This window comes from Equus przewalskii, chromosome 3 (assembly GCF_037783145.1).
Source record: "Equus przewalskii isolate Varuska chromosome 3, EquPr2, whole genome shotgun sequence".
In the NCBI taxonomy this organism is placed as follows: domain Eukaryota; kingdom Metazoa; phylum Chordata; class Mammalia; order Perissodactyla; family Equidae; genus Equus; species Equus przewalskii.
Window position 1 is genome coordinate 64,193,806 of NC_091833.1, and position 19,247 is coordinate 64,213,052.

Consider the following 19,247-nt stretch of genomic DNA (forward strand, 5'->3'; position numbering starts at 1 on the left):
ATACCTTTTCAGACCATTTTGCCCTGTAATTGCACTTCTGAAGAAATAATCAGAGATACGGAGAAAGAGGCATAAAAATGTTTATCACAATATTATTTGTGATTGTGAAAAATCATAAGAAATTTCAAGTCCGTCATCAAAGGGAATAATAATATAGGTATACTTCAGAATATACAGACCACAAAAATGAAGGTTTAAGTATTTTTAATTTTGCGGAAATTGCTTAGATAATGTGAAGAGGGAAATGTATGATATGTCATAAAAGAATTGTTTTAAGACCCCCCTCCCCCACCAGACACGCATGTAGGAGAAAATAGGCCAAAATATTAACATTGGATGGTGGGATTATGTGTTATTTTTATCTGTTCCCTTTTACTTTTCACTGTTTACCAAATATTCTACAATGAGTATGTATTTTGTAATTATAAAAATATTAGTCATTATTAATTATAATTTTTAATCAATTATTATATTAAAATTTGAGAAATTCTAAATTTCTATCCATTTAAAAAATGTATTTAAAGAAACAGTGATGTTTATTTGGCATCCACTCTGTGCTCAGCACAGTGCCAGTTGCTATGAGGGATACATAAGAAGAATGAGAACTGGGCCTCACTTCTTAGGAGTTTCCTTCCTCCATCTATAGGCAGAACCAACAGGAAAAAATTAGCACATGATGTAAGACAATATGTGATTAAGTATAAAAGATGATGTGCTGTGAGCTTTCTGGGTGGCTAAGGATGTCAGGCCTGGGGTAATTTTGGAAAGATATTAATGGAACAGGGCCTTCACGGATGGATGTAGAACTTTCTAGAACTACATGAGGCAGACAAAGAGACAAGAAAAAGCATAACATAAATGTACGAACAGAGACAGGATTGGCCTGCTCCTCTTTCTCTTTCAAATCTTTCACTTACATGCTTCATTTATACACATCCCCTCAAACTGGTAATATTTAGTTTTTCCATTGGTCAAGACCTTTCTGTTCCTTCCCTAGTGAATGTGCAGTTGTCCCTTATTTTCAGGAAATAGCCTAGCACTTCGCCACTCCAACTTTGGCCTCCAACTGTCTGATTTGTCCTTACCTGGGAGCATTTCATAATACAGAATTGCAGGCCCCACTCCAGATCACAGACTCAAAATTTGCATTTTAACGAGATTTATGTGCACACGAAAGCTTGAGAAATGCCATATAGCAACACTGTCAGAAACACCCTGAATCCTAGGTAAAGGACACAGGTGCCAGCGTGGTTTAATAGCTGACACACTGACAAGGTTCTCCCCAAACGAAATATTCTACCATTATCTTTCTCTAAATGCCATGATTAGACTCACTCTTTAAGGGCTTGAAGGATGATTTGGGAGGACTACATTTAGCCAACACTTGAGAAGGAATCTTTTCACCAGGTTAACCACAGCAAATACCTACTTTATACAGCGCAGAAAGGAATGTGGCGTGGTTATTTGGATAAGCTCAGAGATAATTCCTGTCCAAGCTATGATGAAGCACAGAAATGGAGGGTGCTGGGTCCTCAGGCAGATGAAACAGGACACTGTGAGAGCAGAGGTCCTTGACTGAGGAGGTGATGGGGCATTGAGGGCAGCTTCATCAATTTCACAATTATTTCTGTGTCACGTTACAGCTCGGCGTCCTCCTTGCTGCTTTGTTTGAAGAATTCTCCTCTGCCAGTGTGGAATTTTGTTACCAGCTGAATCCTGTTTCTACATTTTATTGGCTATGAATTCAAAGTGGGAGAGAAAGGTCCAGTGACTGATGTTATCGGGCTATGGGTGAGGGACAGAGGCAAGGAAGAACAGGTGGATAAAACCAACAGCTGTATTCCGTTGTGAAACGGTGATTGTCTGTTTTCCATCAAGTGCAGTTTTCTTCTGAATTTTAATTGGGCTATTGGTCTGAGTCACAGTGAAACCTTTGAGGTTTTGTGAAGGAGGGAGAGAGCTGAAGATTTTAAGTCCAACATTTCTGGTTCCTTTTTTGGTTTTTAGACACGAAGTTTGGTTTCCTGAGGGCAAGATGAATTTTCTTTAGGGTCTTGATGGTCATGACTGAAGGAGACTGGAGTAAGTGAGGGCAGAGATATATCAAAACAAGTGAAAAAACGTAACTCAAAAGTCCTGTGAATTTTCTCTAAAGGTGTATAAAGTTAAGACTCTGATGTGAGTGACTAAAGTAAAACCGTTCAGGGGGTCCAAAAACCCAGAGGAAGAATCTCCATGATAATGGCTACTAGGCTAGGAGTTTTCAGAGGTGGCTGGACTGTACATTTCGTTTCCTACTTTTCTTCCTGCTTAAAGTGAAGAAGTGCAAGATTTCCTCCAGCCAACTGGATCAATGCCCAACTCCCCTCTAGAGAAATCTATTATAGGGCTGTGAGACAGAAAAGCTTAGAAGGCATGTGTGTTAGCCTTGCTGAATTATCTCCTGTGTTTGTCATCCTCAGGTATTATTTTTGACAACTTTATTTACTTTATCAGTTGAAGACATCACCAGGCTATCTCCAGCCATTTTGGAATCAGCAGATGATGACCACCAGCCATAGGAATTCACCATAGAAATGGGGCCCTGGCCGTGAGATGCAGGTACAGAGACAAGAAGGGATCATCTTCAGAGCCTGCCACCCCCACTGTGTGCACCTTAACCTTAGAGGTGACTTTAAAACCTTTATCAATAACTTAGCAAGGGCACATGCAATAATTTCTTTACTGTAAGGAACTCAGGCCTGGTATCCAGGTTGGCAGAAGGATACCTGTAGTGAGGAGATGAAGAGTTATTTTCTACAAGGGCATTTTTCATTCTTCTTTTTATTTTCACGTTCTATTCTCAAATCCAATAGATGTTTCTGTCCCACTGTTCTTGTACATTTTACGTTACATTATGCAATGTAGTTTATCATTAGGTGATAAATTAACCTATGGTACCTCATAGATGAAGATGTGTCAGCAGATCTACCAAAACAAATATGTGATGCCTACATTTTGACGAAATATTGAAGTGAATGAGTACTTTACAGTGAAAGTATCATGTCTAGATTAAAAAATCATTTGGAAAAAATAGTAAAATGTAACAGTGTAGTTTTATTTTGATGAGGATGATTCTTAAGAGACGGTTTTCTATAGAATAAGTTAATGATTTTTCAATGTGTGATTAAAATATAAAACCGCTGGTGGTGGATTTAAGCAACTAGTGGATGGCCTAGATAAACTACCTCTAAGATCCCTTCTTACCCTGAGATTCTATGATGCAAACGTTGCTGAATATATAAAGCTACAGAGTGTGGTGGCTCATTCAGCATCCCAGATGGTTGACCTGCAGGTAAAGCACACTGCAGTATTTTCATGGGAGTTTTAAAATCTGTTTTAAAATCAGTCAATCAATAAATATTTATTGAGTATGTACTGTGTGCAAGACACTGTGCTAGGAGCTTTAGGAGACTCAAAGGACAACATCCTTTCCTTGGGAAGTTTTCAGCGTTGTATTTTCCCAAATTTCTGAGATCTTATGAAATCTGCCCCAGGAAATTTTCTCCTAAGAAACTCCTTAGAGTGAGAAGGTAACTTCCTAGATATTCTGAGAATTCTTCCTTTTCTGGAAGGAATATACAGATAGCAGGCCAAAATGCCGTTAATAAAAACAAAACAAAACAGCTAGATGTATTCTAAGCAAGGCAGTATAGAAATATCTACTTCACAAAATAATTTACACTATTTAATCAAGATATGAAGAAAATATGTCTGAGAATAATTCTACCAGGACATGAAGAATAAGTCTTTTTGTTAGTAGTAGCATATACCAGTAGAATCACTTACAGTGTGCTATTAAAGAAAACTAACCATTGAGTGCTTCTCTTATTTGACTAGGACAGTATTTCCTAAAATGTACTCTTCAGATCCTGCAGATGATGAGTTGGTGATGGGGTGTGGCAAGTCCTACTCTTTATATCTGGCGGCTCAGTCATAGAGTGGCAGTCCTTCCCTCCCTCCCTTCCTAAACTTCATCCCCAGGCTGCTGGTTCTGGGTAACTAGGCTGTCTTCCCCCATACTTCTCCTTGAATGTGTTCCTCTGGTTGAGCTGTGTCTACCTTGTAAAGGCTACATGAAATTTAAAGAACAAAAGTACTATTTCTGAAATATATTCTACAATACGGTTAGGCTGGGCCAAGAAAAAAATTAGGATAGAAGGATAGAATTTAGAGAGTAGATACAAAAAAGGGAGAGAGATGATCTAGTGCTGCTCATCAAGCCATGCTGTGGTGGCGTCCCACATAAAATGGAGGAAGACTGGCACGGATGTTAGCTCAGGGCCAATCCTCCTTACCAAAAAAAAAAGAGAGAGAGAGAGATCTGAAAATGGTGTCACAGGGAAAAAGGTAAATGCAAGGGAAGAAAGGAGTCAGAGAAGAAAGGGATTGATTGACAAGTGATACATTAGGAGACAGAACAGAAAGGTGGGAAGAGAGGAAGCCATAAAGGTAGATATAAAGACTAAGGATGGTTACAGACAGCTTAGTGTGTAAGAAGTGATAAAGAGAGAGAAGAATGAAGACGAAAGAATTGAAAACTAAGTATAGAGTGGTTGAGAGAGAAAGAAAAGAAGGAAGAAAGAAAGGAAATGATAAGGGTAAAGAGAGAGGTAATGAAAGAAAAAAAATGCCAAAGGAGAATACTAACTAGGAAAAAAACTGACTAGGACCAATGCAAGAAAAAAATGTACAATACATCAGGATTATTCTGATGAATAGATCTCCATACATAAAATGGGAAGTTCATCTGCCTTTCCCTCTTGCAAAACTAGACAACTTTGCAAATATGGAACTTTGAGAGAAAATGGAAGACTCAATAAGCAAAGGGAAGCTAACTCAGACAAGTGGCTTCCATGTTTCAAGGCAGCAGTGGTCCTGGCCTTCCTGCTTGGTTTTTAGGTCTGTGCTAATTAGTGACAGTACTGGATCTAGCGGCTCCCAGAGGCCTAACCACGTCAGCATCACCTGAGCCACTACTGTTGCTGGAATGGGGAAAAACTTAAGGATCACCAAGGGGGTCGGACACTTAATCAAGTCTTGGGGGGAAAAGTTTGGGAACCACTGTAGAATATCAGATGTAGAATATCAGGTATTTCCTTCCCCAAAGAATCCATGGTTGAAATAATCCCTAGGCCTGAAGTAGTAGGCAGTCTTGCACCTGGTCTTCTGGATCGGTCCCTATTTGAAGGTAATCAAATGAAGTGTGCTCATCTGCATTAAGTGGGTCTACACTTATACTCTGAAACTCTGCCCCAGTAGCTAACCCAGCCAATGAATTAGGAATTTCAGTAGGCATAATTGGATCCCCGTCAAATAGGCCTGGCCTTCCAATGCTAGACGGAGTTCCAGCGCCGGAGGAGTGATACTTTGCTAAATTGGAGCCAAAGCATGGTAACTGTAGGATGCTAGGTGGCCTTTGTTGCTGCCTTTCACCTTCGTTTCCTTGTACTTCACATTGGATTCCTTCTGGCTTGGGGCCTTCATCAGGTATATCGATAACAAGCTGCTCAGGAGTAAGGTCAACAGTTCTTTCATTGAGCTGGTTGCCTTCAAATATTCGTTCCAAAACATTGTTCCCATCTCCTCCAAGATCACTTTTGAGACAAGGTGTATTCTTTGGTTGAAGGGAACTGGCTTCAGGAATGGGCATAATTCCTCTTTGACCTAGTTGATTCTTTATAGAACATGGTATGTTCCTCCTCAGAGGGGACACATCATCTCCAAAAGGACTTGGGTTTTGACTTTCTCCAGGCAGTCTTTTCTCTGAGCTGTTTCCTTCGACAGGTGGGATGATTGTTGGGGAGATGGTATCTCTTGCATGGTTAGTGTGACTATCTTCCATATACAGAAGGCTGGTGTCTTGGTTCTCCCCTGGTAAGAGACCAAAGGATGGAGTGTAGTCTTGTAGAGCAAGTGGATTGTCCTCGGGCCCTATGGAGCCACCGACACAGCAAGGGCTTCTCTGGCTTAGGTGAAATAAATGTGCTTCTTTTTGACCTGCTGGGTAACTCAGAGGAATTGAGTCTGGGAAAGCCACATGTTCTCCCTCTGGTGAATTTAACCTAGTAATTTGCATGCCATAATTCAAATTCTCACCTTCAGGCCATGTTGGATTTTTCTGAAGCCCAGCCGGGGAGTTACTGGAATAGGGCTGGTTCTCTTTCTGGTGTGGTGGATTAGCAGGGGCTTTGTGTAAATTTGTTGGCTGATCCCAGAAATTTATGTTAAAGTATGGCCTTATTTCTTTCTGCCCTTGGGCTTGAATCCTGTGGTCCCAGGAGTTCCAAGAAGGAAATGGAGTGTTTTCTTCTTGTCCAATAACATCACTAGTATAATAGCCCTTGTTCTCCACAGGTGGTAATACAGTGGGAGCTGTATCATATGATAGAAAATTCTCATCTGGGTTCCAGGGGTAAAATTCACCATAAGGAAAATCCTCCCTGGGTTTCGATGGGTTATCTAAGGAATAGGGAAGATATTCTTTTTGTTGATTTGAGGTATATTGCTCGCCCTCATAGTGCCTAACTGTTGGGCCTTGTTTAAGGCTTGACTCCTCCACACCCCATCTACTTTGTCCTGGGAAAGCTTCACCTCCAGTTGGATCAGTTGGGTCCTCTTCATTATAAAGGACTGTCTCTTTCACATCTGGAGTATTCACGGGGTACAGTGGATTTTTGAGTCGCCCCATAGTATTGGGAGAATAATTTCTCTCATCCCATGCATTGCCTCTAAAGTATGGTGAGTTTTCCCTGGGATCATAGGGGTAATAGTCAGGGTAGTAGACACCTCCTCTAGAGCCAAGGGAAGGGTGAGGTAAGTGTTCTTCCTGCCTCCCAGGATCTTCCTTAAAATGTGGAGAGATTTCTTGGTGGTTCCAAGTATTTCTTTCAGTGGGAAAATGTTCTCTTGCAGGGGAAGGGGTTTCCTCGGGATATACAGGCTGATATGTACTGTGCTTTAATTCTGGCTGGTTAGTTTCTGATTCATATGGGATTCTTCTTGGCTCTAAAATAATCCCTTTGGGCAAATTCTGGCTTTGAGTTTGTCCATCATAATTTGGGGCTCTTATGATATCTCCTCTTGGGTAGTAAGAGTTTTCACGTTGATCAACAGAATTAAAATTTGGGACTAGTATGTTACCTTCAGAGTGAGGCAGTTTATAATTTGGTTTGTTAATTCCATAGTCTTCAGAGTTTCTCCAGGGGCCAGGTGGATCCCTTGTAGGAATGACTATTTCTTTTTGATCAGGTGGCTTCTCTCTCGGGTTTTGGACTTTTTCGTTGAGGTCAACAGTATCATGTTTGGGACCCAGAGGAACATTGGTTACCACAGGAGGTTTATTCGGCCCCTGAGGCTTTCTTCTGATATTTGCTGGATTTCCTGCATTATTGGGAGAATTGCCTCTTGTAGTGGGAGTATAAGATTTGCGATAAATTGGATTTCCTGGATGAACTGTTCGTTTGCCCTCCCAAGCAAAGGAGTTCCACTGAGGATCCCTTTGAACTTGATTTCGGTAGAAAGGCCCATTCTGTCTATTCCCTGTGGCGGTACCAGTGGGACGCCATTGTCTTCTTGCAGGAAAATTTCGGATGTTAGGATTTGGGTAATTTTCATGAATCTTTGGCTGACTTGGTCTCCATGGGATTTGACGTCTTGGTATTCCCTGGCCTGAAATATTAACTGTAGGGGGTAGGATGACCCCATTTTGAACTGTACGGTTGCTCACAGTGTTTGGCCCATAGCCACTGTTTCCTGTTGGGCTGGTGTCATTTCCACCCTGACTGCCTCTGGGGTTGGGTGCATTTGGTTGGGTGGAATTATTTTCAGGAACTGTTGAATTAGACGAGGGTTCAGTGGCTGGACTCTCTGCTTTAGGAGGATCTTCTTCTTTGGGTTTTTCAAAATCTTCAAACATCTCTTCTGAATAGTAAGGAGGACGACCCCCAAAACCATGATATCCGAAATATCCAAAGTAAGGATTCTGTAGGAAAGAAGACAGAAATCAATAATTACTCATTTCCCACCATAGTGCTGCTTGGAATTTTTTAAAGCGATAGGGAAATCTTATTAACCACGTGCTTCTTTTAACACCATTGTCTATGCTTTCTTTCTTGAAATTTAATTCCTCCGTGGTTTCCATGACCCTACTCCCTTCTGGTTCTCTCTTCTGGTACTCTAACTTTCCAACCGCTACTTCTCAGCTTTCTCTTCCTAGGCCTGGATTCTAAATGAGTTTTTGTTGTTGTTGTTGTTTGTTTTTTTTTTGTGAGGATGATTGTCCCTGAGCTAACATCTGTGCCAATCATCCTGTATTTTGTATGTGAGACGCTGCCACAACATGGCTTGATGATCTGTGCATAGGTTTGTGCTGGGGATCCAAATCTGTGAACCCTGGGCTACAGAAGTGGAGCTGGTGAACTTATCCACTATGCCACCAGGCCTACCCTGAGTTGTTCTTTTTTTTTTTTTTTTAAGGATTCCATCTTCCATCTTCCTCATGTTTTTGTTCTCGTTTTACACAGCTGCCTTGAGCAATCTATTGCAGGCCAATTCTTTCAATATGAATACATGCCAATGACTCCCAAAGCCATAACTCTGCCCCATTATACTGTCTCCTGAATTTGAGATAGCAAGACTGCTTCACTAAAGATCTCTTGAGTATCTCCAACTGAATGTACCCAGACTGGACTCATTTACCCCAAAACCTCTTTCTCCAATATTCACCACTATTTACCCAATTTTCCAAGTTTCTGCTCTCTCCTTTGTTTTCCCCAGACAATTAATGACCAAATCCTATAAAATCTAAACTTTCATCCTGGTCCCCTCCCCCTTTATCCCCAATACCTCTGAACTATTGCAATAGCTTTCTTACTGGTTACTCTGGATGTAATTTTTCTTTCCTCTAATCTTGCCTCTCTGTGGCCATCAGAATAGTGGAGGTTGGAGGGTGGGTGTGTGGGAAAATTCTGTCACTTTCCTTTTTAAATATTATTTCAAGTTGCCCTTACCTTACAGTGTAAGCTAAATCCAATAGCATAACATATAAAGCAGTACAGCATGGTGCTAAAGAGTGGGGCTCTAGACAAATATGGGTTCAAATCCCTGTTCCACCAGTATTAGTACTAAAACTCTGGGATAACCTCAGTTTATTTACTTGTACAATGAAGATAATAAAATAATATCTACCTCATAGGTTTTCATGAGGGTCAAATGAGATAACATATGTAAGGTTCAGTTCCTGGTACTTAGTAAGTACTTAATAAGTGTTATACATTATATAATAGTAATAATAATAATTTTTAATAATCATCTGGTCCATAACTGTTACATCCAGTCTCATTTCCTTCCCCTCGTACTTGATGCAGTTGTATATCACAACTACTACTTGCAGCACAATTCATAGTAGCCAAGACATGGAAACAACCTAAATGTCCATCAGTAAATGAATGCGTGAGGAAAATGTGGTATAGATATACAATGAAATATTATGCAACCTTAAAAAGAAGGAAACTGCAATATCCACCAACATGGATGAACCTTGAGGACATTAGGCTAAGTGAAATAAGCCAGTCATGGAAAAACAAATACTGTGTCATTGCACCTATACGAGCTATCTAAAATAGTCAAACACATAGGATCAAAGAGTGGAGTGGTGATTGCCAGGGGCTGGACGGAGGGGCAATGAGGAGTTACTAATCGATGGGCATAAAGTTTGAGTTAAGCAAGACGAATAAGCCCTAGAGATCTGCTGTACAACATTACACCTATAGTCCACAATGTTATATTGTACACTTCAAAATTTAAGAGGGTAGATCTCATGTTAAGTGTTCTTACCATAACAAAACAAAAATTAAAAAAAAAAATCACAGCTACTACTCGTTCTCTGAGTACAGTATTTTATCGCTGTTTCAATGCCTTTGCTCATCACTTCTTCATATTGAACTTTCTTCTCACCTACACATTTATCCCTCCTGGCAAAGTTGACTCATGTTTCAGGATTCGGCTTCAATGTTCCCTTCTCTGCCCTGACTTCCATGGGCAGCATCAGACTCTACTTACAGCTGTCCACAGCAGGACAGACTTCTGCTATAACAGAATCCCACTGAATTTCCATTGTGTATTTTCCTGGGATTCTCCCCCGTGAAGTTTTTGAGCAAAAACATTCTTTTCATCTTTGTTTTCTCAGTACCTAGCACAGTGGGAAGTGCCTAAAGAATTTTTGGTTAATGAATGATTTAATCATCATGACCTCTCTCTCAGTCAGTATGTTTGTTAGGCATTTGTGTGGCATTTAGGTCATTTAGTTTTTCTTTGAAAGCAAGTACACCCTAGATAAAAAGTATTTTTATCCCCGTTTGTAGATGGAGATGATAAGACAGATGGACGAGGAGGTGTTTCCGACATCATGCAGGAAATTGGGCAGTATCCCCAGGAGATGGAAAACAGACTTCTCAATGCCTGTACTAACTGCCTAGGTCATTCTGCTTCCCTTTCTCATATTATGTTTGTGAAAATTTGAAGTACCAGTTTCTAAATTGCATATAATTATCGGAATCATTTTTATTTGGTATGATTTCACAATGATATTTTTGAAAACAGTTTATACCGTTACTGACACAGTGGTTTTCAATGTTACTTAATTTTCACAGTTATTTTAACTCCCTCCCTATCCCCTTCCCCCACCTCGCCCCCCAGAGCTATCAGGTTTCCAAATTTCCCTGAGGACCTATCACATATTTAAGGAAAAAAAAGAAGTTAAGCTCCAGAGGTGGGGTGCTGTGCCACAATCACTATAATGACTCTTTTGATGACACTTGCTGGAATATTTTAACAGTAAATCACTCTGTGACATGCATTTGGCTCTTCTCCCAGTGTGGTGTAATAAAAAAGCCATTGGACAGGGAATCAGAAGACTTGGTTTCTGAGTCCAGTTTATCCACTAACTCACTGGGTGAAATTGAATGGTAATTTATCTTCTCAGGGCTTCAATTTACTTGTGCAATGAGGAAATTTCCTTCTGGGGATAACATTCTAAGATACTTTTACTTCCTTCTCTGCTTACTAGTTGCTCCATCACTGTCTAGAGCCCAGCACCAACCTGGAGCAAAGGTTATTAGATTAGTCTTCTTAAAGAAAGAGAGAGAGAGATTTCAATACCTGCAGAGGAGAAATGATGTATCACATTTATTTTATTTTAGGTTTCTGGCTTAATTTGTTTCATTTTTTTCCCCTTGTATCATGGGTGCTTGAGCTACAGGTTCAAGTGTTGGATTTTAACTTTCTTATTAGATAGGGATTAAAAAAGCAGAGACTAATGGACTGTAATTCCTAATTGGGAACATGACTTTACTTGTACTTACCCCGCCTTCTTCATTGCTGCCTAGTGGACGTCCATAACCTGGTGGTAGCCTCTGAAAGGTGAAAAACACAGTGAACACGAGAGAAAGCCACTTTCTATGCTGTGACTTGTTTGTAAGACTCAAGGTGGTCTTAAAGTAGTTCAAGTCAGTGACTAGGTGTTAGAACTGTTAGCTTTTAGCTTCTGAGTCTTTAATTCTCACAATCTATCTATTAATAACTATAATCCATCAGTGAATACTGGTAAATACAAAAGCTTCAGCTGGATCCTGGATTATCCTACTCCAAATACCATGTATGGCTGCATCTCCTAGCAATCACCCTGCTCCAACACCTCTAACACACATAGAGAAAGAGAGAGAGAGATTTGAGAGCTGTTAGGATCCAAACATCCTGGATTATTACTATAATATTTTTATTTGACCAAGGTTTATTTTCCTAATCAAACTTGGAGGCTGAGTTTATGCTCAGGGAGGGTTTGGAAAAGCACAGTGAGAAGGTTTAGAAAAGCAGTTCCACTCCCACAGACCTTAAAGAAGTTCTGTGTAGATGAGATGAATGGCTACTTCAGCATGAGAATCATGCTCCTCTGCTTTTTAAATCTTCACCTGGTACTGCCTTAGTTTCCTTAGTTCGGCGTGGCTAGTAAAAGGATGTCACTTTTCAGGGACAGAAAAGGTAAGGAACTCTTACTCTTGGAAATGAATTGTTCCTTGTTGCTAAGAAGCCTTCTTGGTTATAGAGTTGTAGTCAAGAGAAACCAATGCCACAGCTGAATGCAGAGTCATCAGATATTTCTTCTTGCTGCTTTTAAGTTTAACAGCAACTGACCTTTAATATTCCTTTAGCTCAAAGAGTTTATTTTACAATTCATATTTTTAATGCCTGTGATACAATTTTTCAATACAGTCATGTGTTGCATAACGATGTTTCGATCACAAGGGACTTCAGATTCCTGGTGGTCCCATAAGATTCATACCATATAGCGTAGGTGTGTACTAGGCTATACCATCCAGGTTTGTGTAACTATATCATGTTCAACCAATGATGAAATAGCCTAGTAATGGATCTCAGAACGTGTCCATCATTAAGTGATGTATGACTGTATTATTTTGATTTTAATGATTTTAAACTTTAAAGGATTCTTATAAATATTGTTTTGTAAGATTCTTTACAATAAAATATTTGTAGTAGAAATAGTAAGATATGATAGAAAGATCTTAGTCTAATCATAATTTATCTTATGAGTTTCAAACTCTGCTTTGTTCCAATTTCCCATTACATTAAATGAACATAATGTGTGTTTTCTAATCTCTTAGGTAAGTGGGGAATAGTAACTAAGTAGCACAACCCTTTAACATCAATTCATTAACTAAGATATTAGTAGTTGTTTGGTGATTTAGACTGTGTTCATGCCACCAATTTGAATAAAAAATTCATTTAGAAAATTCTTTTTTTCTACGTGATTACTGATGTGATGATTTTGATTCGTACTTTCTACTGATTGGTATATGGTATTCCATTTAGAGCGTATGAACTTATATTAGTTTGAGATATAACATGCTAATATTATTTTTCATTTCTAGTATAAAGAAAAAAAACTCACGTGTGGAACTTGCCACGGTGGCTGATGATATGGAAATAGCCCATTGCCGAATGGTGGGAATGCCTAGAGAGGAAGAAAGAATCAGGATGATGTGGAAGTGAGAAGAATGAATGAAAAATGAAAAGAACCTATTAAATACAATTATTTGAAACTTGGGAGTCTACATCTCCCTTTGAATTAAACTGGGGTTTTTCTTTAGGGCAGAGATGATAATAATAACATCAACAAGTATTAGTATTATTGAACACGTACGTTCTAGGTACTGTGCTGAGGATTTTATATTGGTGAGCTCATTTAATCGTCACATACCATAGAAGTTATGTGCTACTATTATTCCATTTCACTTAATATTTTGAGGTTCAGAGAAATTAAGTCACTTGCCCCAATCTCATAGCTGGTAAGTGATACAAGCCAGGATTCAAGTCCAAGACTGTCTTTTCATCCAATTTTGTATTCTCTCCATCTGAAAATAAGTGTTAATTGACTAAAAAAAAATGTATCTTAGAAGCTCCACACTAGATGAGATCTTGGGAAACCATTTGCTCATCTTCTTGCTTTAAGTCAGGACTACACGTATGTCATCCTGAAATACTAGAAGCAGTGTTACTTTTCAGGGTAATATTTTCGACCACCAAGGCATAGATCTGGAGGGGACTTAGAGATCATTTTGTTTACTTGTGGGGAACCTGGAGTCTAGAAAGGTGAAGTGACTTGCTCAAGATCATACAACTAAGAAGAGTTGGGGCAGAACTCGAATCTCTGGTCCCTGACTCTTCTGTTAGTGCTCCTGTTACTATACCATGCTGCCTCTGTATTTTAAAAGGAGCTTCTTTAAGGCAACAGAATTTGGGTAATTTTTAATCAACCAAGGCTAGAACTGACTTGCCAGGCAGTTTTGGATAGGTGATAACAACATTACCTTGGAAGAAAGTGTTAAAACTAAAGCTTTTATTTCAAACATAGCAGTACCTGTACTGAGCAGCATTGGAGAAAATATGTGTGTGGGGTAGTACAGCCCTCCTAATCCCTGTGAGGCCGTTCATGACTCTGGTTTGGAATTTCGCTGGGCAAGCCTCACCTGAGGTGGCTGGGCTTCCTCTTCGGCCTGAGTTTGGGCAGGCTGCTTTGGAGGTGACTTTTTTGGTTGAGTCTGGTTGGGCATTGGGGTCTCTGGGGCTTGATCAGTCTTGCTCTGAGGTTTTTGTGTTGAGGGAGATGATTTCTTTGGGCGCCCCATGATGGCTGGTGGCTGTGGCCACATGGGCATCTGGTACTGCGGGAAGAGCTGAGGGGGGAGTTGCATGCCATTTCCATACATAGGGCCCAGTTGTGCCATCTGCGAGAGTAGCAAATAGCAGTAAAATCACACAAGGGCTGAGATTCTAGCTCTCCCCACCCTCTAGTGTCAGTCTCTAAAACTCAGCCAAGGATCTTAAAAATCCTATGGAACTTAACAAGGAAAGCTTCAAGATCTAGCATGTCATTAAATGTTGTCTTACAGAAATGTATTTCAGTCTTCTAGAAAACTAACCTAACAAACGAAACAAAAGGCTCAATTAAGTGAGAAATTTCAGCTTCAGAATTTGGCTGATGATTTCCTAACTCTGAAGCCCTCACTTATGTAAGAAGTATTCAAGTCAGGTTATAGAGAAGTTGATGTCAAATTCAAAACTGTGACGTGTTACAGGCTGGACAAGGAAGAAAAAGGCAAAAAAAATAAAAAAATAAAAAGACAAAGGAATTGTAAGTGTTAAAAAACAACAACAAAAAGGCGAGAGAGAGAACAAAATTCCCTGTGTGTAAACACCCTTAGTTGGTTCCTGTGCTTCTTGATTACAGGTGAGTCATTACTTCTATTTTCATTATCAGAATCTCCACAATTACAAGGTTGTCAGGGAAGCAAAAGTAGCTATAATCTGAAAATGCTAATTTATGAATTGACCTCTTACAACATCAGCTCCCATTCAAACCTCTCTGGTTTAACACCAGTCTCCATCTTCAGTCTTTGTTAACGTCTCTCACTATCTATCGGATGACGTACACATAATACAGAGCAAATGCCGTGTGGATCGATGGAAGGTGAAATTGCAAATCTTGCATTAAAATGCAGGATTTCATGATAATTAAGTTGGTGAAAATTTCAAATCTCGGGCAAAGTCACTAAAACTGGGAATGAGAGTTTGAAAGAGTTGGGCCAATAAATAGTTGAAAAGAAAATTGACAATAATGATGATTTTAGGTGACTGGCTTTAAAAGAGAGTGACTTGAATGAAAAGGATTAAGAGAAAATTGATGAAGTTCTTGATTTTTCCCCCAGAATGTTTCCATGATTATGTCACAAAAGCCAAAAGTGATTCTTCTTCTTACTGTGCTTTCGTACAGTCTTGTCAGAAAAATTATGCCAAAAGATCCAACTGATACTTGATTCATTATTAGTTAGTTCTAGGGATTAGCACATAGTGGTAAGTAAAATCTAAATTTATTTAAATAAGAGGAATATTTATTTCATAATGTTTGGATTGTTTTTCAAAACAATCAAAATAAAATTTACCCCCTCCGCCGAGTGTTTACTATGCTGTTTTTTCGTTCTCATTGTTTGTCATATATCTTGTGTGATCTTTGCCCAGAACTAATGCATCTTGGCTATAAGGAACACTTGTAATTAATAAATAATTTTTATTTACATGAAAGAGCGATAGTGATGGATAAGAAGAAAATTCGGTGTAAGGGGACAGGTGAAATGATTTTCCTCCTCAAAACTCTTATAATGATTATATTGCAATTAAAACATGTGGATAGCTATTGGTGTCTTTGTTTGCTAAGACAAATCTTATAATGTAATTTTCTCTATATAAACAAGAAATCATCAGAAATAATAAAAAGTGGAACTTACATGTGGTGAGTTCATAAAGTTGAATTGACCGTACCGCATCATCTGTGACAAAAGAAATCCATTAATGTGGCACAAAGTAAAACTTTATTCAATTAATCCACAGATCATAAAAATTAAGTTGGATTTCTTATTTTAAGGTAGAACAGTCATTATGTCTTTTAGTAGTTATGCATGAATTTAAAATAAGTATGCAATTAAAAAAATTTCTATGGCACTTTAATTGTTAAGTCAGAATTTTATTTTGAGAAGAATCAATATAAAAGAATAAAGAATAAAGATCTTGTCCACTTGGAAATTTTTCAACGTTCTATCCTACTCTTTTGTAGTTCAGGATATGAGAATGTGATAATTCTATGAAAAGATGATTCTTCTTTCTGATGTGTATTGAATTTGGCTAACATTCCTGGGTATGAGTCATGTAAAAGATATTTATACGCTTAAGTGTCTACCTTCTGACAACCCTGGGTATAAATGGCTTCCTTTGCTAGCTTGGAAACTTAGCAAAGAAGCCAATGTTAACTATACTTTAACACAAATTCGCATTCATCTTGAAAAGGAAGATTGCAATACATAGGTAGGATGATGCTAGGGAAATTACTACTTTGCCTTGATTTGAGTTTAAGTCTTTCAAATCTTCCTCCCTCTGCCTCTTTCATAAGAAATTTTATATATCAGAAAGTTTTCCAAGCTTCTCCTTTTTTTATGAATTCTCAGGACAGGGCTCTGGGAAACTTCTCCCCAGAGACTGAACATACATACCTCCTCACTTTTACTGCTAAATCCAGGTATTCGGGGCATTTGCAGCTGGAAGGGAGAGAGTGTTGGTGACAAATTCAGAACATCAATTGAAATAAGCCCAATCACTGTTTCTAAGCTGTGCAGCAAAGAACACAAAAGTCCTAAAAAAATGTTTAATACTCACTGGCATAGCAACGGAATTGCCAAGCAGACCTAGAAAGACCAGGAGAATCTTCATTTTTCCACTTGGTACCTGGAATACAAAACTGGATTTTATTTTTGGACTGTGAAGTAGTTATGCTTGGGGCACTCTGCACTTATCTAGGCACTGGCCCACCTGTTTGTCAAGGAAAGTACACAAATAGACAATGATAGGGGACTTTGCTGCCATTTTTATTTTACGTCAAGAAACTATTGGATAGTTATTATCTGGTACTGTTCTAAGAAGCCAAAAGGGTCAGATTAAAAAGGGAAGATAAAGTAAGACAGAGAGAGGGAGAAAGAGAAAACATTGATGCTTGAGAAGTTGGAAGATGGTTCATAGCCCTAGAATGTGGAAATTAGAAATTACGAGTTTACCTAAAAAATATGAATATTGATGGTTGCTAGGCTGGTTTAGAAAGGCATAGTAATGTCTGACTATATTCACCGTTCAGAATAATCTCAGTTTCAGTGAGAACACACTCCAAAATCAGTTCTTTGAGCTACTTTCTATGATACTGTAGACAACATTCCATTATATAGAAGCTAATTAAAGACACTGGAATATTCCAGAATCCTATCCTTTTCTTCTTTCATTTATTGGTGGTTATTATTATTGTTATTATCATTATTTTCTCTTTTTAAAAATCACTTCTGCTCAAGTGTTGGTCAGAGAAATAGGAAAACATAGGCAAAACTATAAATTTATCTCTTTGTTAGATACTTTGATTAAACATATAGAAGAAAAGACTGAAACTAAAGACTTGTATATGAAGTTTGGAGATTGTTTTCTTGGGTTTCATTTGTCCCAGTCTAGTTAATTATGCAAGTCTTCTATAATTAAGGTTTGTATTTACATCTTTGGACAAGGTTTATTCTGAAGCATTTCCTTGGGTACTTGCTTAAGAAAACTCTGTTCTATTTGCATATATAATAGAGGAAAATAAAGATTTTAAGCAGAATGATTTATTTTCATGGTATGTCAGATAGAACACAATTCCCAGCATAGTTACCAGCATATAGACACCAGTAGTTGCTCATTTCTTTTGTTCCTTCTTCCTTTTTTCTGGGCATGAAATGCATCTAGCAGTGATTTGAGCCAATGCTCACCCTTCTTCTTATTTCCCATAGGAGCAATATAACTAAAGGATACTTCAGTATTTTCCTAAATTGTGGGTGTAATCAATTACCTTTCATATATCAGAGAAATTGGGAGAGCATAACTAACCAAAGAAGGTGTAATATGTAAATACGTTTTCTGCTAAAGATTTTCAGAATCATAATATTGTAGGGAATTAAAAATAACAATTGAACTAGTGTGTTTAATATAGTCTACAACAACACAAGAAAGCTAATAAAGAGAATATTGGTGAAGGCTTTCCTTTCTGAATCTACTTTCTAAGATTATGGCCCAAGATTTTGGGGCACTTTTGGACTTTTAATTTCTCACTTGCTTAATTATCCATTTAATCTCAATAGTAGCTGTCACTGAAATTTTTGATAATGTTACACACTAATGTAGTAAGATGTGGTCTTTTATTTTGCAAACATAAAATGCCACTCATTTTATCTTTTATAAAATTAATATATTACATTGGATGACTTTTAAGATTCTTTCCATCTCTAAAAGTTCATGATTGGATGAAAGCCTATGATTAGTTATATTTTAAACTGAAAATAACACTCCTAATGATTGCTCTGGAGTACAATGACTCTGTAAGTTCTTATTTCTTCCATCCCATTTGTGAACTCAGATCCTCTGTGCTTCTTCTGACATATTTAAATAGTGTTTTATCATCTCAAGTATATTTCTGATAATATTTATTTGATATGTGACCTGTATGTACCAGGAAAAATGAATGAAAATACTCACCAAGTCATCTAGCTTAGGAAAAGAGGTTCCATGTCTGCACGGAAGCAGCAACATTTTTTCACCAAAATTTTCATAAGCCTTTAAGAAAAATACAGATTTGGCATGAGAAAAAATTCAAATATAGAAATGAAACAATAAATAAAATGAATAGCAAAACTTCAGCTCTAAGGCAGCAAATGTCATGTTAATTACTTTATCCATTCATACCCTTAATAGAGGGTCTTCCAAGTCAAGCCTTATGTCTTATTGCTTTAAGAGTGGTCTGAGCTAAATCAGAGAGGAAATGACCCAGGCACTGTATTTTGAGATACTTCTAGCGCGAGGTTGACAAAACTTGGCTGCTCTACAGGGAATATACAAAAGCACAGTATTAAATGAGATCTAAGCAACTTGGAAGAAAACTTATAAGGAAAACAAATACACCAAGTAAACCAAGGAATTTAAAGTTTGATCAGAAGATCAGTCTTCAAATAATGGTTATAAAACCAACATAAAAAATACAACAAGGAAGTCAGCCAACATCTGTGAATTAAGTT

The 19,247-nt window shown here is 38.2% G+C and overlaps 1 protein-coding gene and 1 long non-coding RNA gene across 2 annotated transcripts; one reads left to right on the forward strand and one right to left on the reverse strand.

Moving 5' to 3' along the window:
- The first annotated feature begins 787 nt into the window (after window positions 1-787).
- LOC139082565 (uncharacterized) lies at window positions 788-16,163 on the forward strand. The gene is made up of 3 exons (XR_011538701.1): window positions 788-1,762; window positions 2,463-2,668; window positions 12,987-16,163. It is a non-coding gene; the product is annotated as an uncharacterized lncRNA (long non-coding RNA).
- On the reverse strand, window positions 4,404-18,765 carry ENAM (enamelin). Its single transcript, XM_008530669.2, has 8 exons — window positions 18,712-18,765; window positions 16,822-16,890; window positions 16,659-16,703; window positions 15,900-15,941; window positions 14,085-14,342; window positions 13,007-13,069; window positions 11,403-11,453; window positions 4,404-8,023 (listed from the first exon to the last, which is right to left on the reverse strand). The coding sequence occupies exons 1-8, from the start codon at window positions 18,763-18,765 to the stop codon at window positions 5,171-5,173; spliced, it is 3,435 nt and encodes a 1,144-aa protein (XP_008528891.2). The 3' UTR covers window positions 4,404-5,170.
- Between the last annotated feature and the right edge of the window lie 482 nt (window positions 18,766-19,247).